General features: G+C 53.0%; 1 protein-coding gene across 5 annotated transcripts in view; it reads left to right on the forward strand.

Annotated features, from left to right (window-relative positions):
• Mta1 (metastasis associated 1) overlaps positions 1–17,498 on the forward strand; it is a 40,535-nt gene that overhangs the window by 16,764 nt on the left and 6,273 nt on the right. For 3 of the 5 annotated variants that reach the window (XM_059279082.1, XM_059279083.1, XM_059279086.1), the window contains exons 3-12: positions 2,185–2,278; positions 5,645–5,695; positions 6,264–6,390; positions 6,461–6,524; positions 9,641–9,758; positions 13,301–13,403; positions 14,157–14,256; positions 14,557–14,745; positions 16,761–16,835; positions 17,157–17,215. In XM_059279082.1, the coding sequence (XP_059135065.1) occupies positions 2,185–2,278; positions 5,645–5,695; positions 6,264–6,390; positions 6,461–6,524; positions 9,641–9,758; positions 13,301–13,403; positions 14,157–14,256; positions 14,557–14,745; positions 16,761–16,835; positions 17,157–17,215 (980 nt within the window). The remainder of the gene's footprint in view (positions 1–2,184; positions 2,279–5,644; positions 5,696–6,263; positions 6,391–6,460; positions 6,525–9,640; positions 9,759–13,300; positions 13,404–14,156; positions 14,257–14,556; positions 14,746–16,760; positions 16,836–17,156; positions 17,216–17,498) is intronic. The other 2 variants (XM_059279084.1, XM_059279085.1) reach the window with 1 other exon arrangement.

The raw sequence follows: 17,498 nt of genomic DNA on the forward strand, positions 1-17,498 counted from the left end.
TCTACATAGTGAGTTCAAGTCGAACCAGGGCCAGATAGTGAGACCCTGTCTCAAATAAAAACCCCAACAAAAAACCTCCTCTCAGTTTAGAGGAGAAGTGGACTGCATGGGCACACAGCTGTGCTTGGCATTCTCCAGTCTATGCAGAAGGCAGGTCATCCCAACCCTGTGTCCAGTTGAAGACGGGCAAGTGGCTATACCTGCTGGCCTCTCAGAAGGCCGTGGAAGCTGTCCACTACTACAGTGAGACCATCATCCTGGGTATACTAAGAGGTCCCCCAGCTTAGACAGCCATAAAGATGATGTGGGAGTGTCACCAATGGTTAAAGCTTGACATTTGTTCCTGGACCCCAGTTGTAAGCTGTTTGGAGGATTCCATGATAGACAGTTGAGGGGAAAACTAGGTAAATAGAGCAATGTGAATGAACATGACCTTGGGGAATGGGGAAGAAGGAACAGTGTCACAGTACTGGCTCGGCCATTTTTCTATAGTTACATTTGATCAGAATATGTGATCATTTTTCTGTTGTTATATGTAGTCAGAGTATGTGATGGTTGATTAGTATTGTCAGCTTGACAGAATCTAGAATCACATGCAAGACTGCCCTCTGGGCACACCTGGGGTGTGTGTGTCTTACCTTGATTATGTTAATTGAGGTAGGGAGGCCTGCCCACTTCTGGCAGCACCATTCCCTGGCTGAGATCCCAGACAGTATAAGCCGAGAAAGGGAGCTGAGCAGCCGCAGGCATACATCGCTCTGCTTCCTGACTGTGGATACCATGTGACTAGCTGTTTCAAGCTCCTGATGCCGTGACTTCTCTGCCATGGTGGACTGTAACATGGACCTGTGAGCCAGGCTAAGTCCTTTTCTCCCTTAACACAGCAGCAGGAAAAGAAATGAAGACAGCATAAACGTGGAACAGCATTAAAATATTGTACTGCCGGGAGGCAGAGGCAGGTGGATTTCTGTGAGTTCAAGGCCAGCCTGGTCTACAGAGTGAGTTCCAGGACAGCTGAGACTGTTACACAGAGAAACCCTGTCTTGAAAAACCAAAATAAATAAAATAAAATACTGTATTGAGGGATGTGTGATGGTATTGGGCTGGGTGTGGAGTGAGCTGTGGACCACAGTAGCTGTCAGAACCTGTGCAAGTCTGGGCCCAAGTGGCTGTCTTGGGGTGGGGCTGTTGTTGCTGCAGGACTCACTATGAGTGTCGATGCTTCAGACTATGAACTGCTTCACCATGTGAGGTCTGTCAGCTAGAAGAGCCAACCAGGGAGATCTCAGTGGCCATAGAAGGATGGACAGAGTTCCCTTGGATGATGGCTCTGGGTATAGCAGATGTCCACAGACCATGCCAATGTGCGTGAGTGAACAGGGTGGATAAACAGGAGTGAGGAGACAGATACCTTGTGTAGAACTTAGTAATATATACATTCTCCACCCAGGGTGGGAACACTAGCCAGGGTTATAACCTTGCATCATTACAACATTATTATTGTTAGTTTTTAGGCAGGGTCTCACGTATAGTCCTGACTTACCTGGAATTCACTGTATAGACCAGGCTGGTCTTCAACACACAGAGATCTACCACCCCCTGCCTCTCATTATTTAGCATTTATGTGAACCCTGGCTAGTTACATAGTCTTCTCCGATAGTGCTAACATGCAGAGTGTTACAGGAGCCCCGGTCAAGGTCCACAGTTGACTCAAGGTCTCACCTTGATGGTTCCTGTTGGTCATGTGGGTCCGGGTGACCAGGTCTCAACTGCTGGCAGTCCTGTGGTAGACAGTGTTGGAGCCTGACCTGGAAGGGAAGAAGGGTAGCTGCAGTCTGTGTCAGGGCTGTCCTTAGGCTTCCTGGTAAAGGGCTGCTGCTACCTTAGGGCCGCTATCTTGGTGGGGCCCCTGGCTGGCAATGTAGAACTTCATGGGTCCAGGTCATTGGGTGGGGGAAATCAATCTGTGTGTCTAGCGTTCATTCCCTTTCAGTCACGTTTACCTGACTTTGATGTGTCAGAGGTTTGGCTGTCCTCAGCTCACTCCTCGGGGCCTCACACCTGGGCTCAGGTATTGGAGATCTGTCATTTTCTTCTGAGTGTTTCTGGTTGGGGGACTTGGTCCTGTCTCAAGGCCCCTTTTGGGACTTGCATTGCTCAGACACCTCTGCCTTGCTGTTACAGACAGCCAACGGGAATGTGGAGGCCAAGGTGGTGTGTTTCTACAGAAGGCGGGACATTTCCAGCAGTCTCATCGCCCTGGCCGACAAGCACGCAAGTGAGTCCCTGCCTCTCCCCTGGGGTGATGTGCCCGCCCCCTTCAGTGCCCGCCCCCTTCAGTGCCCGCCCCCTTCAGTGCCTGCTCTCGGGTTCTGGCCTCACTGAGGCCATTCTGCTGGCCTGCTTTGTCCTTTCCTGTCTCTAGCTGTATTCTGGTGACACCTTATAGCTCTGTGCAAGTGCATAGTCCCTCTTAAGTCCTGTTTACCCATGGGCTAGGGTGAAACATCCTCCTTGTGCCTCTTGCCCCATACCCATAGTTATGGTGCAGCGTGGGATGTTGGTGTGCCTGGTGCCTGGCTCAGACCCAGAGGGCAGATGATAAGGAGGGTATTGGCCCAGAGCAGATGCTGTGGTCACTGTCTGGCCGTTGAGGTAGACTGATTGCATTTCACTGGAAGATGTCTATGTTTTCAGTAGTTTTTTTCAGAAACAAAGACCTTCCTCCTTGCTCAAGGGAACTCAAACCCAAGCCTAATAAGCATGGTCCAAGGGCACTTTTCCTCCCTGTTAGACCTTGCCTGGTCCTCATGGTTAGGGTCTGACCTCTCACTGAAACAGGCCCAGTCCTGACTGGAGCAGGGCTATGTGAATGTTGCACAACTGCCAAGCCCTGGGTGCTTGACCCAGGCGTTCTGCCTGAGCCTGGGAACTGTAAGGCCCTGGCCACTGTGGGTGCTGTCTCTGAGCATGGGAGGGGCAGAGTTGCCCGGGCTGTCCACCCAGGGAGGGTGCTTTTCCATTAAGAGTTCAATAGGTATCATCCCTGACTTCGTTGCTGGGTGAAGGGCTCAAGACCCACTTGTAATGCACACGCGCAGCGCACACACATACCTATGCACACACTCCATCATCCCCACTCCTAACAGGTGAGAGTAGGGTTGCAGGAGCCAGAGGGTGCTTTTCCATTAAGAGTTCAATAGGTATCATCCCTGACTTTTCGTTGCTGGGTGAAGGGCTCAAGACCCACTTGTAATGCACACGCGCAGCGCACACACATACCTATGCACACACTCCATCATCCCCACTCCTAACAGGTGAGAGTAGGGTTGCAGGAGCCAGACTATCCTTGTGGTGGCAGCCAATCAGGTGGGAACCCTAGAAACCTACCTCAAGCAGGAGTGTGTGAGAGGCAGGGTGTCCAGAACTAGCTGTCCTCCCCAGGGACTAGGTTAGGGAGGAGCAAGAAGGAGCCAGAGCTGACTTGAGAGTACGGTTGGTTATGCAGTGAAGTTCCTGTCATCCTGCGGGTAGCCCTGGGTGACTCACTAGCACATCACTGGGACTCTTTGTTTTTGCTTCCAAAATGAAAATGCAGCCCTCCTCTTAGACCATGTGCTTAGGAACCCTTTTGGATACAAAGCTGGGCTCCCTTGACCTCTGACCTCAAAGCCTGTGGGTGCATATGCTTCATGCTCTGTGAATGTTTGACATGATTGTAACCTGCAGGTGTGGGTCTCAAGTCTGCAGTAAAGTCGGAGCCATCTTGTGTCCACCACAGTTGAGGGAATGGTCTGCTGGAAGGGCAGTGACCTGCTCTAAGGACCACTGTACAGTCCGAACCACCTCCTGACAGGTGCTACTGTCTCTGTGGAGGAGGGTGTGTGGTGTGAAGACTCAGTCCCAGGAGGATTACCTCAGTGTGGAGGGCCTCCCAGAACCAGGGCATCTACAGAGCCCCCACACTATGCTCCCAGAAAAGCTGCATGGGGCGTCTCTGGCCAGGCCTCTCGTGAGCTTCATCAAGCCAAGGAGGCAGGCATCAAGGGTCCCAGGGTCTGCTGGCTGACTTCTCTCGGCCCGTCATGTGACTGCCGAGTGCCCCATTCCCTGGGGCTGCCTCCTGATTACATAGCTCCCCATAGCCAGGGCACACACAGCTGTTTCCACAGTAGGGGGCATTACACAGGAGCTGGAGACCCAGAGAGGGCCCTGCCTCGTGGTCAGGAGCTCCTGGCTTCCCGGTCGGTGCACTGCCAGGGTGTCTCTTCCAAGCACTGGCCTCAGATGGGCGGCCAGACACTGTAGCTTATGGTGCACCCATACGGGAACCCCTTCCAGATGCCCACAGAGGGAAACGTGGCCTGGCCTCTACCCAGTACCTTCCAGAGCAAGGTTAGGCCTTAGCAGAGTGAGACTGGAGGTGGCGTGGGAGCCCAGAGCTAGTGCTTCTAGGCCTGGGAAGCGGGGAGGCGTGGAGTATGGGTTGGGGCTGTCCCACCTGCCTTCAGGATTTGTCCTTTGTAAGGTCTCTAGGGAGAGCTGGAGCCAGAGGCTGTGCATATAGTTGTGACAGGGTCTGGCTCTGCTTTAGGGCTAGAAGAGATGAGGGCATCCTAGAACCACTTGGTGTCTTTCAAGGTTAGTGGAGGATTGTACCTGGAGCCTGACACTGATGCAGCCCACAGGTCCCTCTACAGTGAGGGTGTGGCTGTGTCCCCTAGATGTACTGTATAATGCAGAGTGGGTGTGCATAAAAGCTAACCTCTTTGAGTTGTTGGTGGCTGGGCCTCATGTAACTACATCTCAGGCTCTAAATGATGGTATGCATAGCTCCTGTCCACTGGGCAGGAGCTGCTCTGAACAGACTTGCCTGCCTTGTTTAGGAGGAAAAGAGCTCCGTGGAGATGCCCAGGGCTCCTGGGGCCCAGTCGTACTGAGAACATATCTCCCAGCCCTGGCCTCCATCTAAGATGCCTAAGGCTAGGGATTCCCTTCCCAAAAGTGCCAGAATGCCCTGCAGTCACCACATGGGGGCGACAGAGAGCAGCTATGCCTGGCAGGCTTATTGGAGCTGTGGGTGTTGGCAGGGCTGTCCCCCTGCTGGACACACTAGACAAGCCTGGGCTTCATTGTGCACATTATTTCATACTCCCCAATTCCGGGATCTGGGATAGGCAAAGGAGTATTTTGTTGATGCAGGGTAGTGGACAGTAGCCAAACCACCTGGTGTTCGGTACAGCCTGGGTTTCTCCCAATAGCCAGTGTCCTCCGCCGGCCATCCTGTTGTTTTCTTGCCTTTCTCTGGGCAGTCTTGTCTGGAGGCCCCTGACTCCTGTGCTTGCTGCCATCTAGGGAGGAGTCAGGCCCCGATTGGTGCAGTGTGTGTGAACATTCTGGTTGGGGTGGTCAAGAGCTACACTCTGGAAGGTCTCCGGCAGTAGTTGGAAGAGGGATGGGTCTTGAGTGGGCGGCCTGAATGTTGGAGCAGTCAGGAGACTCAGGTAGTCTTTGGCTGGGTGGTGTTCATCCTCTACTGGGAGGCCTGTGGCCCCCATGTCTCCTCGGTCCGGGCCCTGGGCAGGGAGCAAGCGCTGGCACTGGCCCTAACCTGCCATCTGGGCGCTGTCTGTCTGTTATGTAGCCCTGTCAGTCTGCTATAGAGCCGGACCGGGGGCGGACACCGGCGAGGAAGGTAAGAGCCGACCTCTGCAAGGAGGGTGTCCTCGCGTCTGTGTCCCTGGGCTGGGGCGGGCGACGCACAGGTGGATGTCTCCTGGATGGGCTGCCTGCATGCCCATCCCTGCATCCTCTGCCAGCCGGCTGAGGGCTGGGAATCCCAATGTTTAGCCTGTAGCCCGGCCTTGGCTGTGGCCCAGGCCTCAAGGGGTTGTCCTGCTAGTGCAGGACATCTACTGTGTCTTGTGCAGGGCCGTCTGGCCTCAGGCTAGCGGGTGAAACCTCCTGTCCTGAATGTGTAGTGTGCCCATGTTTTTCCTGCCTCTCTCTGCCTGCTGCTTCTGAGGCCAGTCTGAACACTGTCCTCCTCTTCCCATCTGATGTTGAACCCTATGTTCCAGGGTTCCAGGGCATCTGTGGGGCTGCCCAGAGCTCCTGAGCCACCTTGGAGTGGGCAGGAGATGTGATAGGCAGGAAGGGGCCCTCCTGCGCTTGGTGCCCTGCACGAGGGAGAGCTAGCTTGGGGGGCAGGGTTCTCAGTTGCCATCTTCAGGGATGACTGACAGGACCTCTTTGTCCTCTAGGGGAAGTGGAGGAAGAGGTGGAGAACCCAGAGATGGTGGACCTGCCTGAGAAACTGAAGCATCAGCTGCGGCACCGGGAACTGTTCCTCTCTCGGCAGTTGGAGTCACTGCCCGCCACCCACATCAGGTAGATCTTGAGGCCCTGCCTGGTGCCCTGCTGCCTGCCCCTCCTTCTCTTACCTGTTCTTCTCTTCCAGGGGCAAATGCAGTGTTACCCTGCTCAATGAGACTGAGTCACTCAAATCCTACCTGGAGCGTGAGGTAAGACTCATTCTACTGTTTTCTGGCCTGGCATGATGCCTGCCCTTTTAACTGTACTGCAACTCCTTCCCTACCCACAGTACCCTGTCACCAGGATTCAGAGAAGTTTGTCTGGATCCTGTTGGTCATTTCAGGTGTTCACAGGCATTTCTTCAAGATGACCCCTGTGTGGAGGTTCCAACTCTGGGGGAATAAGTGGTTGGAATTGGTGAGCCTTCCTAGCCAAGGTTCCAGGGACAAGAGCCACGTTGTCTTATACCTGGGTGCTCTCAGAAAAACATTGTGGATAACACATGGAAAACAGAAGGCTACATGGGCCATCTCTGTCCACAGCCTGAAGTGACCTTAGTGCTGCTGCCTTTGGGGCAAGTGGTTCTTAAGTAGGGTCACTCTGCACACAGCTGGGTAGTAACCATTAGATACCACTCCCTAGAGAAATTAGCGTCTCTGGGGAAGCAAAGTCCCTGAGGATGTTGTAGGATACTACTACTGGGAAGGTCAGGTTTCTGAGGCTAGATGGCTAGCATGTCAGTTACTTGGAGGATTGGCAGTTGAAAGGAACACTGATAGTCAGGTACGAAGCAGGTTTCACACCACTACCACCACCACACTACTGCTGCTGCTACCTCCGCTGCCACCGCTGCCGCCGCCGCCGCCACCACCACACCACCACCATTACCTCTTGCCTCTGGGGCTCTACTACCTCAGCTTGAGGCTTGTGACCTGAGGCTCCCGTGTACAGCTGGCTCAGGCTGGCCTAGACGGGGGCCCGTTACCTGTACCCCCAGGGAGCACCACTGAAACTTGAGAGTACTGGGATGGCAGAATAGGTCCTGGGCACAGCCCACACCCCTCACACAGGGGTTACGTCTAAATACAGCGCTCACTGTGAACCTGCTCTGTTCCCAGCCGTCACCACCACTCTTGCCAGACAGAGCCCAGAGATAGCTGGACATGGTGGTTCAGCTGTTGCTACATGAGCCCCTTCAGGCCCACGAGTCTGAGCAGCCATGGACATGTTGGTCTGGTGAGGAGTGCTTGAAGTCCTGCAGGGCTAGGAGTCTGAGCACCATGAGCTGGGCACCGCAGTCCTCGAGGCAGGCAGGGCCTACGGAGGAGGAGGAGGCGGCGGCCGTGGAGGACTATTGGCCACACAAGAGGGCAGAGGCTGTGGTTGATGCTGGGAGTGTTTCCCCTGGGCAGAGAGGAACTTTGGAAGGAGCCCTGCTGACAGCTGTGGAGAAGGGTGACTGCAGGATGGGAAGAGTCACAAGCATTTGGGAGCCAAAGGCCAGTGGTAATATGGCACACACAGTGGCAACCCCAGTAGTAAGAGTGACACAGACAGCCTAGAGTGGTCCAGGTGCTGCCTGCATCCAGGTGGTGAAGCCCCTGTGCTCTTGATACTGTTTTTCCATTTAGATGTTTAGGAAACATGCCATACTTGAGTGACGAAAAAAGCAGGTTCCTGCTTCTTCTGGTAGGCGACTCACTGCCCTCCATGTGCCTAAGACTGCTGGTTTCCCTTGAATACCTGTAGCTTACCAGGCGTAACCACCAATAGTCGCTAAGAACCATTCTTTGCCTAGGCCTCAGCCCTCACAGGCAGAGTCTCAAGAAACAGGGACCCTGCCAGGCGGTGGTGGCACACGCCTTTAATCCCAGCACTCGGGAGGCAGAGTCAGGTGGATCTCTGTGAGTTCGAGGCCAGCCTGGGCTACAGAGTGAGTTCCAAGACAGCCAGGGCTGTTACACAGAGAACCCTGTCTCGTAAAACAAAACAAAACAAACAAAAAGAAAGAAAAGAAAAGAAACAAGGATCCCACCAAGAAGAGCAGCCCTACAGTAGCCAACAGAGGGATACCTAGTGTGGTCAGGCCACCCAGACCTTCCAGCTAGTGAGACTTAGCATGAAACAGGCTGCATGGTTTTTATAATTCAGAAAAATGGTTTGGGGTCTGAACACTGGTGGGTCTGGGACAGTACCACTATCCCCTGGGTGGGCTGGACCCCTTAGAAAGGCAGCATTCATTGACAGGTCTGTATGTGGTACTAACACCCCAATGTGGCAGTTGAGGGAAGTTAGTTAGTCTCAGAGTGGTAGCAGGAAGTAGATTAGGAACTGGAAAAAGAGGCAGAGGAATTGCTAGTCATGGGATGGAAAGTAAGGTGAGGACCAGCAGCCCAAGAGCTGTGGAAGAGCTGGGCAGCAGGCTGGGGAGCAGAGATCAGAGGGAGCACTGAGAGCCAGGCTATGGGGAGGAGTTGATCTCAGGCCCAGGAGATACTACTCAGAACCAACGCCTGCTGACTGTAAGGAATAGGATTGGGCTTACAGCATGAGACAGGGAAAGGCTGAGAAAGGCCGGTTGTATGACTCTCCGCCTGGGTCAGTCGTGAAGAGCTGCAGCCTGCTGTGGTGTCCAGCTGTGCTTGGTGCAGCCTCACATGCCTGCCTGCAGCCTGTTGGAGGGTTTATTCCTAGGCACTTTGTTTTTTGTTGCTCTCATAAGTTGAATTTCTTCTCCCCCTCTCCCCACAAGGTGTTTGAGACAGGTTATTGTGTAGGCCTTGGCTGTCCTGGAACTTACTATGTAGTTTCACCAAGCACAGCTAACCACCACAGCAGGCTGCAGCTTTTCACGACTGACCCAGGCGGAGAGTCATACAACCAGCCTTTCTCAGCCTTTCCCTGTCTCAGGCTGTAAGCCCAGTCCTATTCCTTATAGTCAGACTAACTTGGAACTCACAGAGCTCTGCCTGCTTCTGCCTCTCAAGTGCTGGGATTAAAGGCGTGTGCCACTATGCCCGGCCTTCATAAGTTGAGTTTCAAATTGTTGCTGAGACAGAAAGACTGTGGCTTTGTGAGGTGCCCAGGGACCTTGGCAAGCTCGTGGCTCATCAGCTCTTAGCTCCTAACCAGATGAGCACCTTCTGCAGCACTTTGATAAGGTCCCCCCAGTTCTTACTTTATTTCTGTTGCTGTGGGGGCTTCTGTTCCCGGGGTCATGGACAGGCAGGTCACCGTGCCCCCTCCCTGATCAGAACTGGACAGGCTTGTTGGAAACAGCTGAAGGTAGAGGACTCACCTGACGCCTCTGTCTTGTGTTTTTCAGGATTTCTTCTTCTATTCTCTAGTCTACGACCCACAGCAGAAGACCCTCCTGGCTGACAAAGGGGAGATCCGAGTAGGAAACCGGTACCAGGCTGACATCACTGACTTGCTGAAAGAAGGTGAGGTTCAGGTTGGGCCCTGGCTGGCAGGAAGCTCAGAGTGCCTGCAGCTGCAGCCTGGGTTACCTCGGCTTTCAAAGCCTCCTTCCTAGTGGACGTTGGGATCCAGCAGCAAGTCTCAGTCCCAGAGCCACCTGTTGACCCCCTGTGGCAGCTTGAACTCGGATTTCCCTTCAGCAGTTCCTTACGGCTTTGATTTTATATTTTTCAGCTAGGCAAGTGCTCTGCCACATGCCACACCCCTAGGCTCATTCCCTACTTCATTTGTTTACTTATATTGTGTGTGTGTGGATATTATGCTTGCATGTGTATTGGTGCACCACTTTTTAACAGTGCCATGGAGTCAGAAGAAAGCGTTGGCTCCCCTGTGGCTGGAGTTATAAAAGGTTGTGAGCCACTCTGTGGGTTCTGAGAGTTGAACCCAGGTTTTCTGGAAGGGCAGTCAGTGCTGTTAACCATTAAGCCATCTCCCTAGCCCCATCCCAGGGTCTCACTTACTTATATAGTCCAAACTGACCTTGAACTTGTCACCCTCTTGCTTCAGCCACCACACCTGGTTCATTACAGTTTTTACATTTGTGTGTGGCGCATGCATGGGGGTGGGCGTGCATGCCTGCAGTGTGTGTGTGTGTGTGTGTGTGTGTGTGTGTGTGTGTGTGTGTATAAAGGTCAGAAGACAACTTGCTGGAGTCTGTTTTCTCATCCCACCATGTGAGAGACTCAGGGATCAAACCCAGGTCTTTAGTGTGCGTGTGGAGGTCAGAGAACAGTCTGTAGGAGTCACTTCTCTCTAGCATGTGGGTTCTAGAGACTGAACTCAGGCTGCCCGGCTTGGCTGCAAGCACCTTTGCATGCTGAGCCATCTCACCGCCACCTCGTCTTTTGGGGATGCGTGTGAAATTACATTTATTCATTCGTTAATCTGTATGTAGGGGTGGTCAGGGGACACCCTGCAAGGACAGGTCCTATCCTACTATGGTGGGTCAGAGAGGTCAAACTCGGGTTGTCACCTTTGGTCGGGAGGTTTTTTTGCCGCCGCCAGAGCAGATTGACATCCATCAACTCTGACCTAGCACCTGAGGCTTGCGGGTCCGTCCCACATCTTCCTTCCGCAGCCTTCCAGAATGACCTGATGAGCTCCAGACCCTGGCCTTCGTCCCCAGTAAAGCGCTCAGATCTGCCCCAATAGCTGTCAGAGGCTCCATACCCCATGTGACTGTTAGCGCATTCTGAGGGATTACCGGGTCTCTGAGGCTGTTGCTGTTTCATTCTCTTGCAGTACTTCGGATAGAACCTTGTGTGTGCGAGGACAGTGCGCTGCCGCCTTAGAATGCTTGGCCCTAGTGTGGCACATGTTGACGTCATTTTGCATGCCCTTCCCTTTACCGTATTGGTTTCTAGTCTTTGTGTTTTCTGGTGCTTGTTGGATCTCAGAATGAGGTACTAGGCCCAGTTGGGTGGGTACTGGGCAGGGCCTGGCTCATCAGATGACTGGCTCTGGGTACAAGGCTCTGTGTTTGGGAGACTGTCCTTTGTTGACTTCTGTCCCATGGTTGAGCTTGTTACCCTGTCCCTGATACATCCTGATGCCCATACACAACCTCTTAGCCAGAGCCAGCCAGCTGCTGCCTGTGCTGGCCTCTCTTGAGCTTCTTCCCCAAATGGCCCAGCCCTGAGGTTCTATAAGCAGTCCTGAACCGTGTCCAGCCTCCTGGGCTGAAGCCACAGTATCTGCTTGCTTAGCCAGGGTCAGAGGAAAGTAACAGAGGCCTTGCCTATGAAATCCACATGAACTTGGGTTCCACAGAGACCTGAGAGGCTGGAGAGGCCTCAAAGGTCAGAGGACCTCAGTTGGAGCATCTCTTCCTCCAAATCTGGCATATCCATGTTCCTAGGCATTTGTGGGCTCATTGATGAGTGCTAGGAGAATCCCCAAGAGAGCCATGCTTTGGCTTCAGGGCCCCAGGGGAGCCGCCTGCCACAGTGGCCTCTTCTCTCTCAGCACACTCCTCTGTAGCCTTTTGACACGAAGACAGTTACTTCCCCATGATGTCTTCCTTAAAAATTATATTTACTTTTTTTTTTTTTTTTTTTTTTTGATTTTTCAAGACAGGGTTTCTCTGTGTAGTGTAGCTTTGCGCCTTTCCTGGATCTCGCTCTGTAGACCAGGCTGGCCTCGAACTCACAAAGATCTGCCTGGCTCTGCCTCCTGAGTGCTGGGATTAAAGACGTGCGCCACCACCGCCCGGCCTTATATTTACTTTTAATCATGTGGTATATATGCCACGTTGGGGGTGCCCACTGAGACCAGAGATGTTGGATCCCTTGGAGCTGGAGTTACAGGTGTTTGTGAGCTGCTAGACACGGGTACTGGGAATTCGGGTACTGGGAATTGAACTCAGGTCCTCTGGAAGAGCATACTCTTAACATGCTCTTAACTGCTGAGCCATCTCCAGCCCCATGCTGCCTCCATTAACTGTGTTGGAAATTTCAATGTGGGTTGGGATCCCCCAGCATTCTTTGCTCTCTGTTCCAGGCAGTTGTAAGTCATTTACTGTGAACAGTGTCTTGGTTTTGGGGACCCTGGAATGCCAAGGGTTACACCCTGTGACCCCAGGTGAAGGGATTGAGTACAGTCCACACCAAGACAGAAACCCACCCATAGCACTGGGGAAATGCCACTGTACCAGGCCGGCATAGGCTGGAATTCATAGTACTCCAGCTGTGGACCATGACCGCCAGAGAACTGATGATTCAAGCTCCTCAGTCCTTACCGTGGTCCCTGCCAGGTCTTCTGCAGTGGTGGGCTTCCAACCCAGGGCCCTCATCCTCTGTGACTGGCTGATCGTAAGACTTGTCCTGCCCTGGATTTAGGGCCCAGAGATAGTAACTCTTTAAGAGGGTCAGAAATATCTCCTTGGAGACATCCAGTCCTTTTGTTAGAGAACTTGCTCAGTGCCCTGACTTGGAACCCAGTACCCTGCAGGGACTCAAGTGCTGGCTGTTCATGGTCACATGGTACATTGATGCCAAGGGCCAAAGGGGAGTTGATTGGATCTGATGCAAATTTCGAAGCATGATACCTTCATTAAATTATGAATGTAGCCCTTGGCTGGAGAGTCAGACAATGGATGATTGTGGGATTTCTCCTCGGGGCATCTCCCTAGAGTCAGGCCTGACCTGGCTCATGACACAGTTCTCTTCAAGACTCTCGGTGCTGCTGTATGCTCTTTATGAGTATACAGTTATTTCATCAGTAATTGTCCCCAAACTCTCAGAGTAATAGAAATCAAAGAGCAGAGTGCCCAACACCTCCCCTTCCCCAGGTCATTCCCGCCCCAGGTATTGGGTATATAAGATGTACAAGCCAATCCTGAGCCAAGTGTGCCTTGGAGGTTATATGTAAGGATATGTGTGCTGGCCTCCCCTCTAAACTAGCACTTCCCGTCACCTGGGGAAAAGGAGAGCAAACAGACTTTTGGTTCCACTCTGGAGTCTTTTCCACAGTCTTTGCTGTTCTAAGGGACACTTGTTCCCCATAGGTGAGGAGGATGGCCGTGATCAGTCGAAACTGGAGACCAAGGTGTGGGAAGCCCATAATCCGCTTGTGGATAAGCAGATTGACCAGTTCCTTGTAGTGGCCCGGTGAGTTCAATAACCAGGGACAAGCAGGTTGTTGCCTGGAGCACCGTGATGGGTCTTGGAGACATGGAGCCTTAATTTGTACATCCAACATGAAGTCCATGGTCTTGTCCTTGTTTCCTGCTCAGACCTTTCCCTGAGTATGGATGCAGCCTTTTAGGGCTGCAAATGTCCCTGGGTCCCTTTGGATCCCGTGACAAGTGTGCCTGTGTGTCTGGGCCTATGTTCTCACTGTGTGCCCTGAGGTCTGTCTCCACCATAGGCAGGCACTTCTCCCAGGGCTAGGCTGGGACCTAGCTAAAAGCTCCCAGCTGTCCCAGTGGGTGGCTGGAGGCTGTTTGAATGGAGGTAGGACCCTAGAACCAGTGCTGAGCCTACAGAGCAGTTGAAGCCCAGATAAATCCCAGCATGGCCCAGGAGGAGGCCTGTCTACATTTGCCACAGACAGTGAGGCTTAGGTTCCTCAGGTCTGAGGCAGCTCCCCATAGAGAGATCTCCAGCAGACACACTGGAGAGGGCAGATTCTTCTAAGCGGCATTGAGGCACTTTTTGTAAGTGCTTTGTCCCCGACTCATTTGCACACGGGGACTCATATGCCACCAAGATGCTCCTGCAGCTTCTCCCTGGCCTCCTCTAAAGCTGAGCCCCAGAGGCCTTTGGTGGGTGTGCCCCCTGGGCCCTGGCCCTCACTGTCTTGCCTGGTGAGGCAATCCCTCCAAGTCAGCTCTGGTGGTTAGTGAGTCTCCCTCTTCCCAGCTCCGTGGGCACCTTTGCACGGGCCCTGGATTGCAGCAGCTCCGTGCGGCAGCCTAGCCTGCACATGAGTGCCGCAGCAGCCTCCCGAGACATCACCCTGGTGAGTGGGCCACTGCCACCTCCCCTGCTTTCTTCTGGGGTCCAACAGCCACATAGGCACAGAGGGTCCTCGCAGGGTAACTGAGGACCTGAGCGTCTTCTAGTACACCTTAGGTTTGTTTAACATATGCTAAGGGAGTTAGGGAGGGGTTCCCGGAGGGGTTCCCACCCAGGGGCCTTGGCAGCCACTAGATTGCCACCTTGAGACCTGAAGGAGAGGGCGGGTCACATCGCGGTTCAGGACGATACTCCTTAGGGCCTGGGGACAGCCTGGACCCAGGGGAGCCCTGCTGTCTTACAGTTCCATGCCATGGACACGCTGCACAAGAACATCTACGACATCTCCAAGGCTATCTCAGCCCTCGTGCCTCAGGGTGGGCCGGTGCTCTGCCGGGATGAGATGGAGGAGTGGTCAGCATCAGAAGCCAACCTTTTTGAGGAAGCTCTGGAAAAATATGGGAAAGATTTCACAGACATTCAACAAGATTTTGTAAGTGCTTAAGTGAGGTTGGGGTAGTGGCTAGCCAGGCCCCATCTCTCACCCAGGAAGATGCCTGTGCCCATGGCCAGGCCTCTGTGCTTTCAGTCCAGGCATAGTATGGCTACCAGTGAGCACTGAGTAGGCATAGGCCCTCACTGTGGAGCTAGGATACTGCTGTGGAGGAGGTTCCCCTGGAGGCATCCTCAAGTCTTATCAGCTGCTTGAACTTGTTTTTGTTTTGTTCTTAACTAAGCTGAGCCTCCCTCCTGTGTGCAGTTCCAGCAAGTCTTTAGGGTCTTTACTATGAGAGGGCCTAAGCCCTCAGAGCCCCTAAGTCCCCAAAGGACTGCATAGTATTCAACTTGACTGAAAGCCTGTATGATGTTAGGCAGCTGGGCCACCTTGCCCACAGCCTGGAGGAGGTGGGGTACTAGGTGCCAGGATGTGTAGTGAGTGGACTGTATTGTCCATTGGAGCACCGTCAGAATCATAACAAGGCTCAGCATGGTGAAACATACCTATAATCCCAGCATTCGGGAGGCTGAGGCAGGAGGATTGTGAGTTTGAGACCAGCCTGGGAAACACTTAGAAACTGCTGCAAACAACAAACAAACGTAGTTAGCAAGCCCAGCCCAGGGTGGGAGAGCCAAGGGCATGCAGAGTGCTGACAGGCATAGACAGGGTCTGAAGGTCTGAGGGAGCAGCCCTGGGGCCCAGGTGCTGGTCACTCCAATGCCCACAGAACCCACGGTCTCTGCTGGACAGCCTGGCATGTAACTGGATTAAAAAAACAAGTAAAGTGAGCACAACCTTTTTAGACAAAAAGTAGCAGTAGAAGAATGGGACAGAAAGAAACCAGCAGTTAGAGCAGGTGGCGGCGTTTGAGGGGGGCTGGACATGGTTGCTACAGTGGGTTGGACAGCGCTGTGGAATCTGAATATTTCTAGACACAGTCCAGCAGATAAACTGAGTCTGTCAGAGACTCAAAAGAAAGGGCTGCGGAGCCACCTGCTAGAGAGCAAAGCCTGCTGGTCAGTGGATCAAGTGAACCAAATACAGAAACAGGATTCTGCACAGAACAGACGTACCCAGCTTTTGTGTAGCCCAGGCCACAAGACACACTTTCGTGAGTCTGCTCTTGGGAATTGTTCATGCAGATAAAGCTGATAAATACTAAAGAAACAAAGTTCTCAGATGACATTTCTAACCATCATGCTAGACTTTTAAAGACTGAAGCCCTAGCCTTGGGGTATAGCCCAGGGATAAGATGCTTGCCTTTCATGGCCAAGACTCTGGGTTTGATCCCCACCACTGGCAAAAAACAACCTATGAGCCCTTTGAAATTAAAAGTGCCATTTTAAACAGTAGCTTGAGGTGAGAAGACTGAACTTCAGTCGCTTGGCTTGTGGCCCGGGAAGCACGGGAAGAGGGCAGGGTTAAGGGGCTCCGCTCACTGCTGTGTGCTGAAAGAATCACCCCAGCCCCTCAACACTCAGCTGCATATAAGGGAAGGACAAAGACTATGTGGAAGAAGCCGTAGAGTTAACTAACCCAGAGAAGCAGCAAAGATGCCTTTCCAACCCAGGTGAGGCGCAGCATGAGATGTGGACGGTACAGGGGGCTGCTCGTCCTGTCTTGGACCCTCTTTTGCTACTAGAGCAAAGCCCCTGAGAATGGGTAATTCAGAACAAATTCATCAGTCTGGTTCTGGAGGCTGAGAGGTTCATGGTCGTGGTGGGAGGCAGAAGGGCAGGACAAGGTCTCTGATCCTCAGTAAGGACAGCAAAGCTGTTGTCACCTCACTCGGGTTCTTGGACATAATGGTAATTGTTCTAGCTTGGGCTTTCAGGGAAGGTCAGCTACACATTCCTGTGGTTAACACAGTGGGGGAGTGAGGCTTGTTGTGCTGTTAGTGGGGACCAGAATTGCCATCCCAGCACTGCCCCTGCCTCTGCACCCTGTCCCCAGCCTGTCTGGGCAGTAGTCCTGTTCCTGCCACCCCTGATGTTGCCTTCTCACCCCAGCTCCCGTGGAAATCGCTCACCAGCATCATTGAATACTACTACATGTGGAAGACCACCGACAGATACGTCCAGCAGGTGGGCCGTCCCACCCCCCATACCACACCTGCCTCATCCTTCCCCCACAGTCCCCAGATAGTCACATTAATTTGTTTATACCTTCCCTAAGCCTAGAGCAAAGAGGAAAGAGCCGCGGTCACTAGAGGACTCAGAGACTGGGAGGAAGGGACATTCCTGAACTCTAGCCAGCCTGACACCCCCACTTCCTGGCCATGCAAAATTTTCACAAGTCTTTCCCAAGGGAGCCAGTGATGGAGAAATAATGGTGTCCCCTCCCTGTGGTCTCCCAGCTGCCCTGGCCAGCCTGGTGACCTCCCTAACCCTCTGTTTTGTTTTAAGAAACGTTTGAAAGCAGCTGAAGCAGAGAGCAAGTTAAAGCAGGTTTATATTCCCAACTAGTAAGTTCATTCTTATGTTCCTGGGGGCCAGTAGTGGATGGGCAGTGGGTATGGGACTCTTAGGATCCACTGGGGTCAGGCGGCTTCCTGAGCTAAGTCAAGGAACCTCTGTCACCCTCTTCATGAGCTTGCTTAGCTGGGGAGGAGGGTTCAGGCTTCAACTTCTTTTGGCCCAGGAGTCAAGCTGGGCTTAGTGCTCAGCATATTGGGGCATGGGGTATGGCAGCCATAACACAAGGGACCAGGGGTACAGGGATGTCTGTTGGGATACAGACACCCCAGA

The sequence above is a fragment of the Peromyscus eremicus genome, chromosome 14, assembly GCF_949786415.1.
Source record: "Peromyscus eremicus chromosome 14, PerEre_H2_v1, whole genome shotgun sequence".
Taxonomy (NCBI): domain Eukaryota; kingdom Metazoa; phylum Chordata; class Mammalia; order Rodentia; family Cricetidae; genus Peromyscus; species Peromyscus eremicus.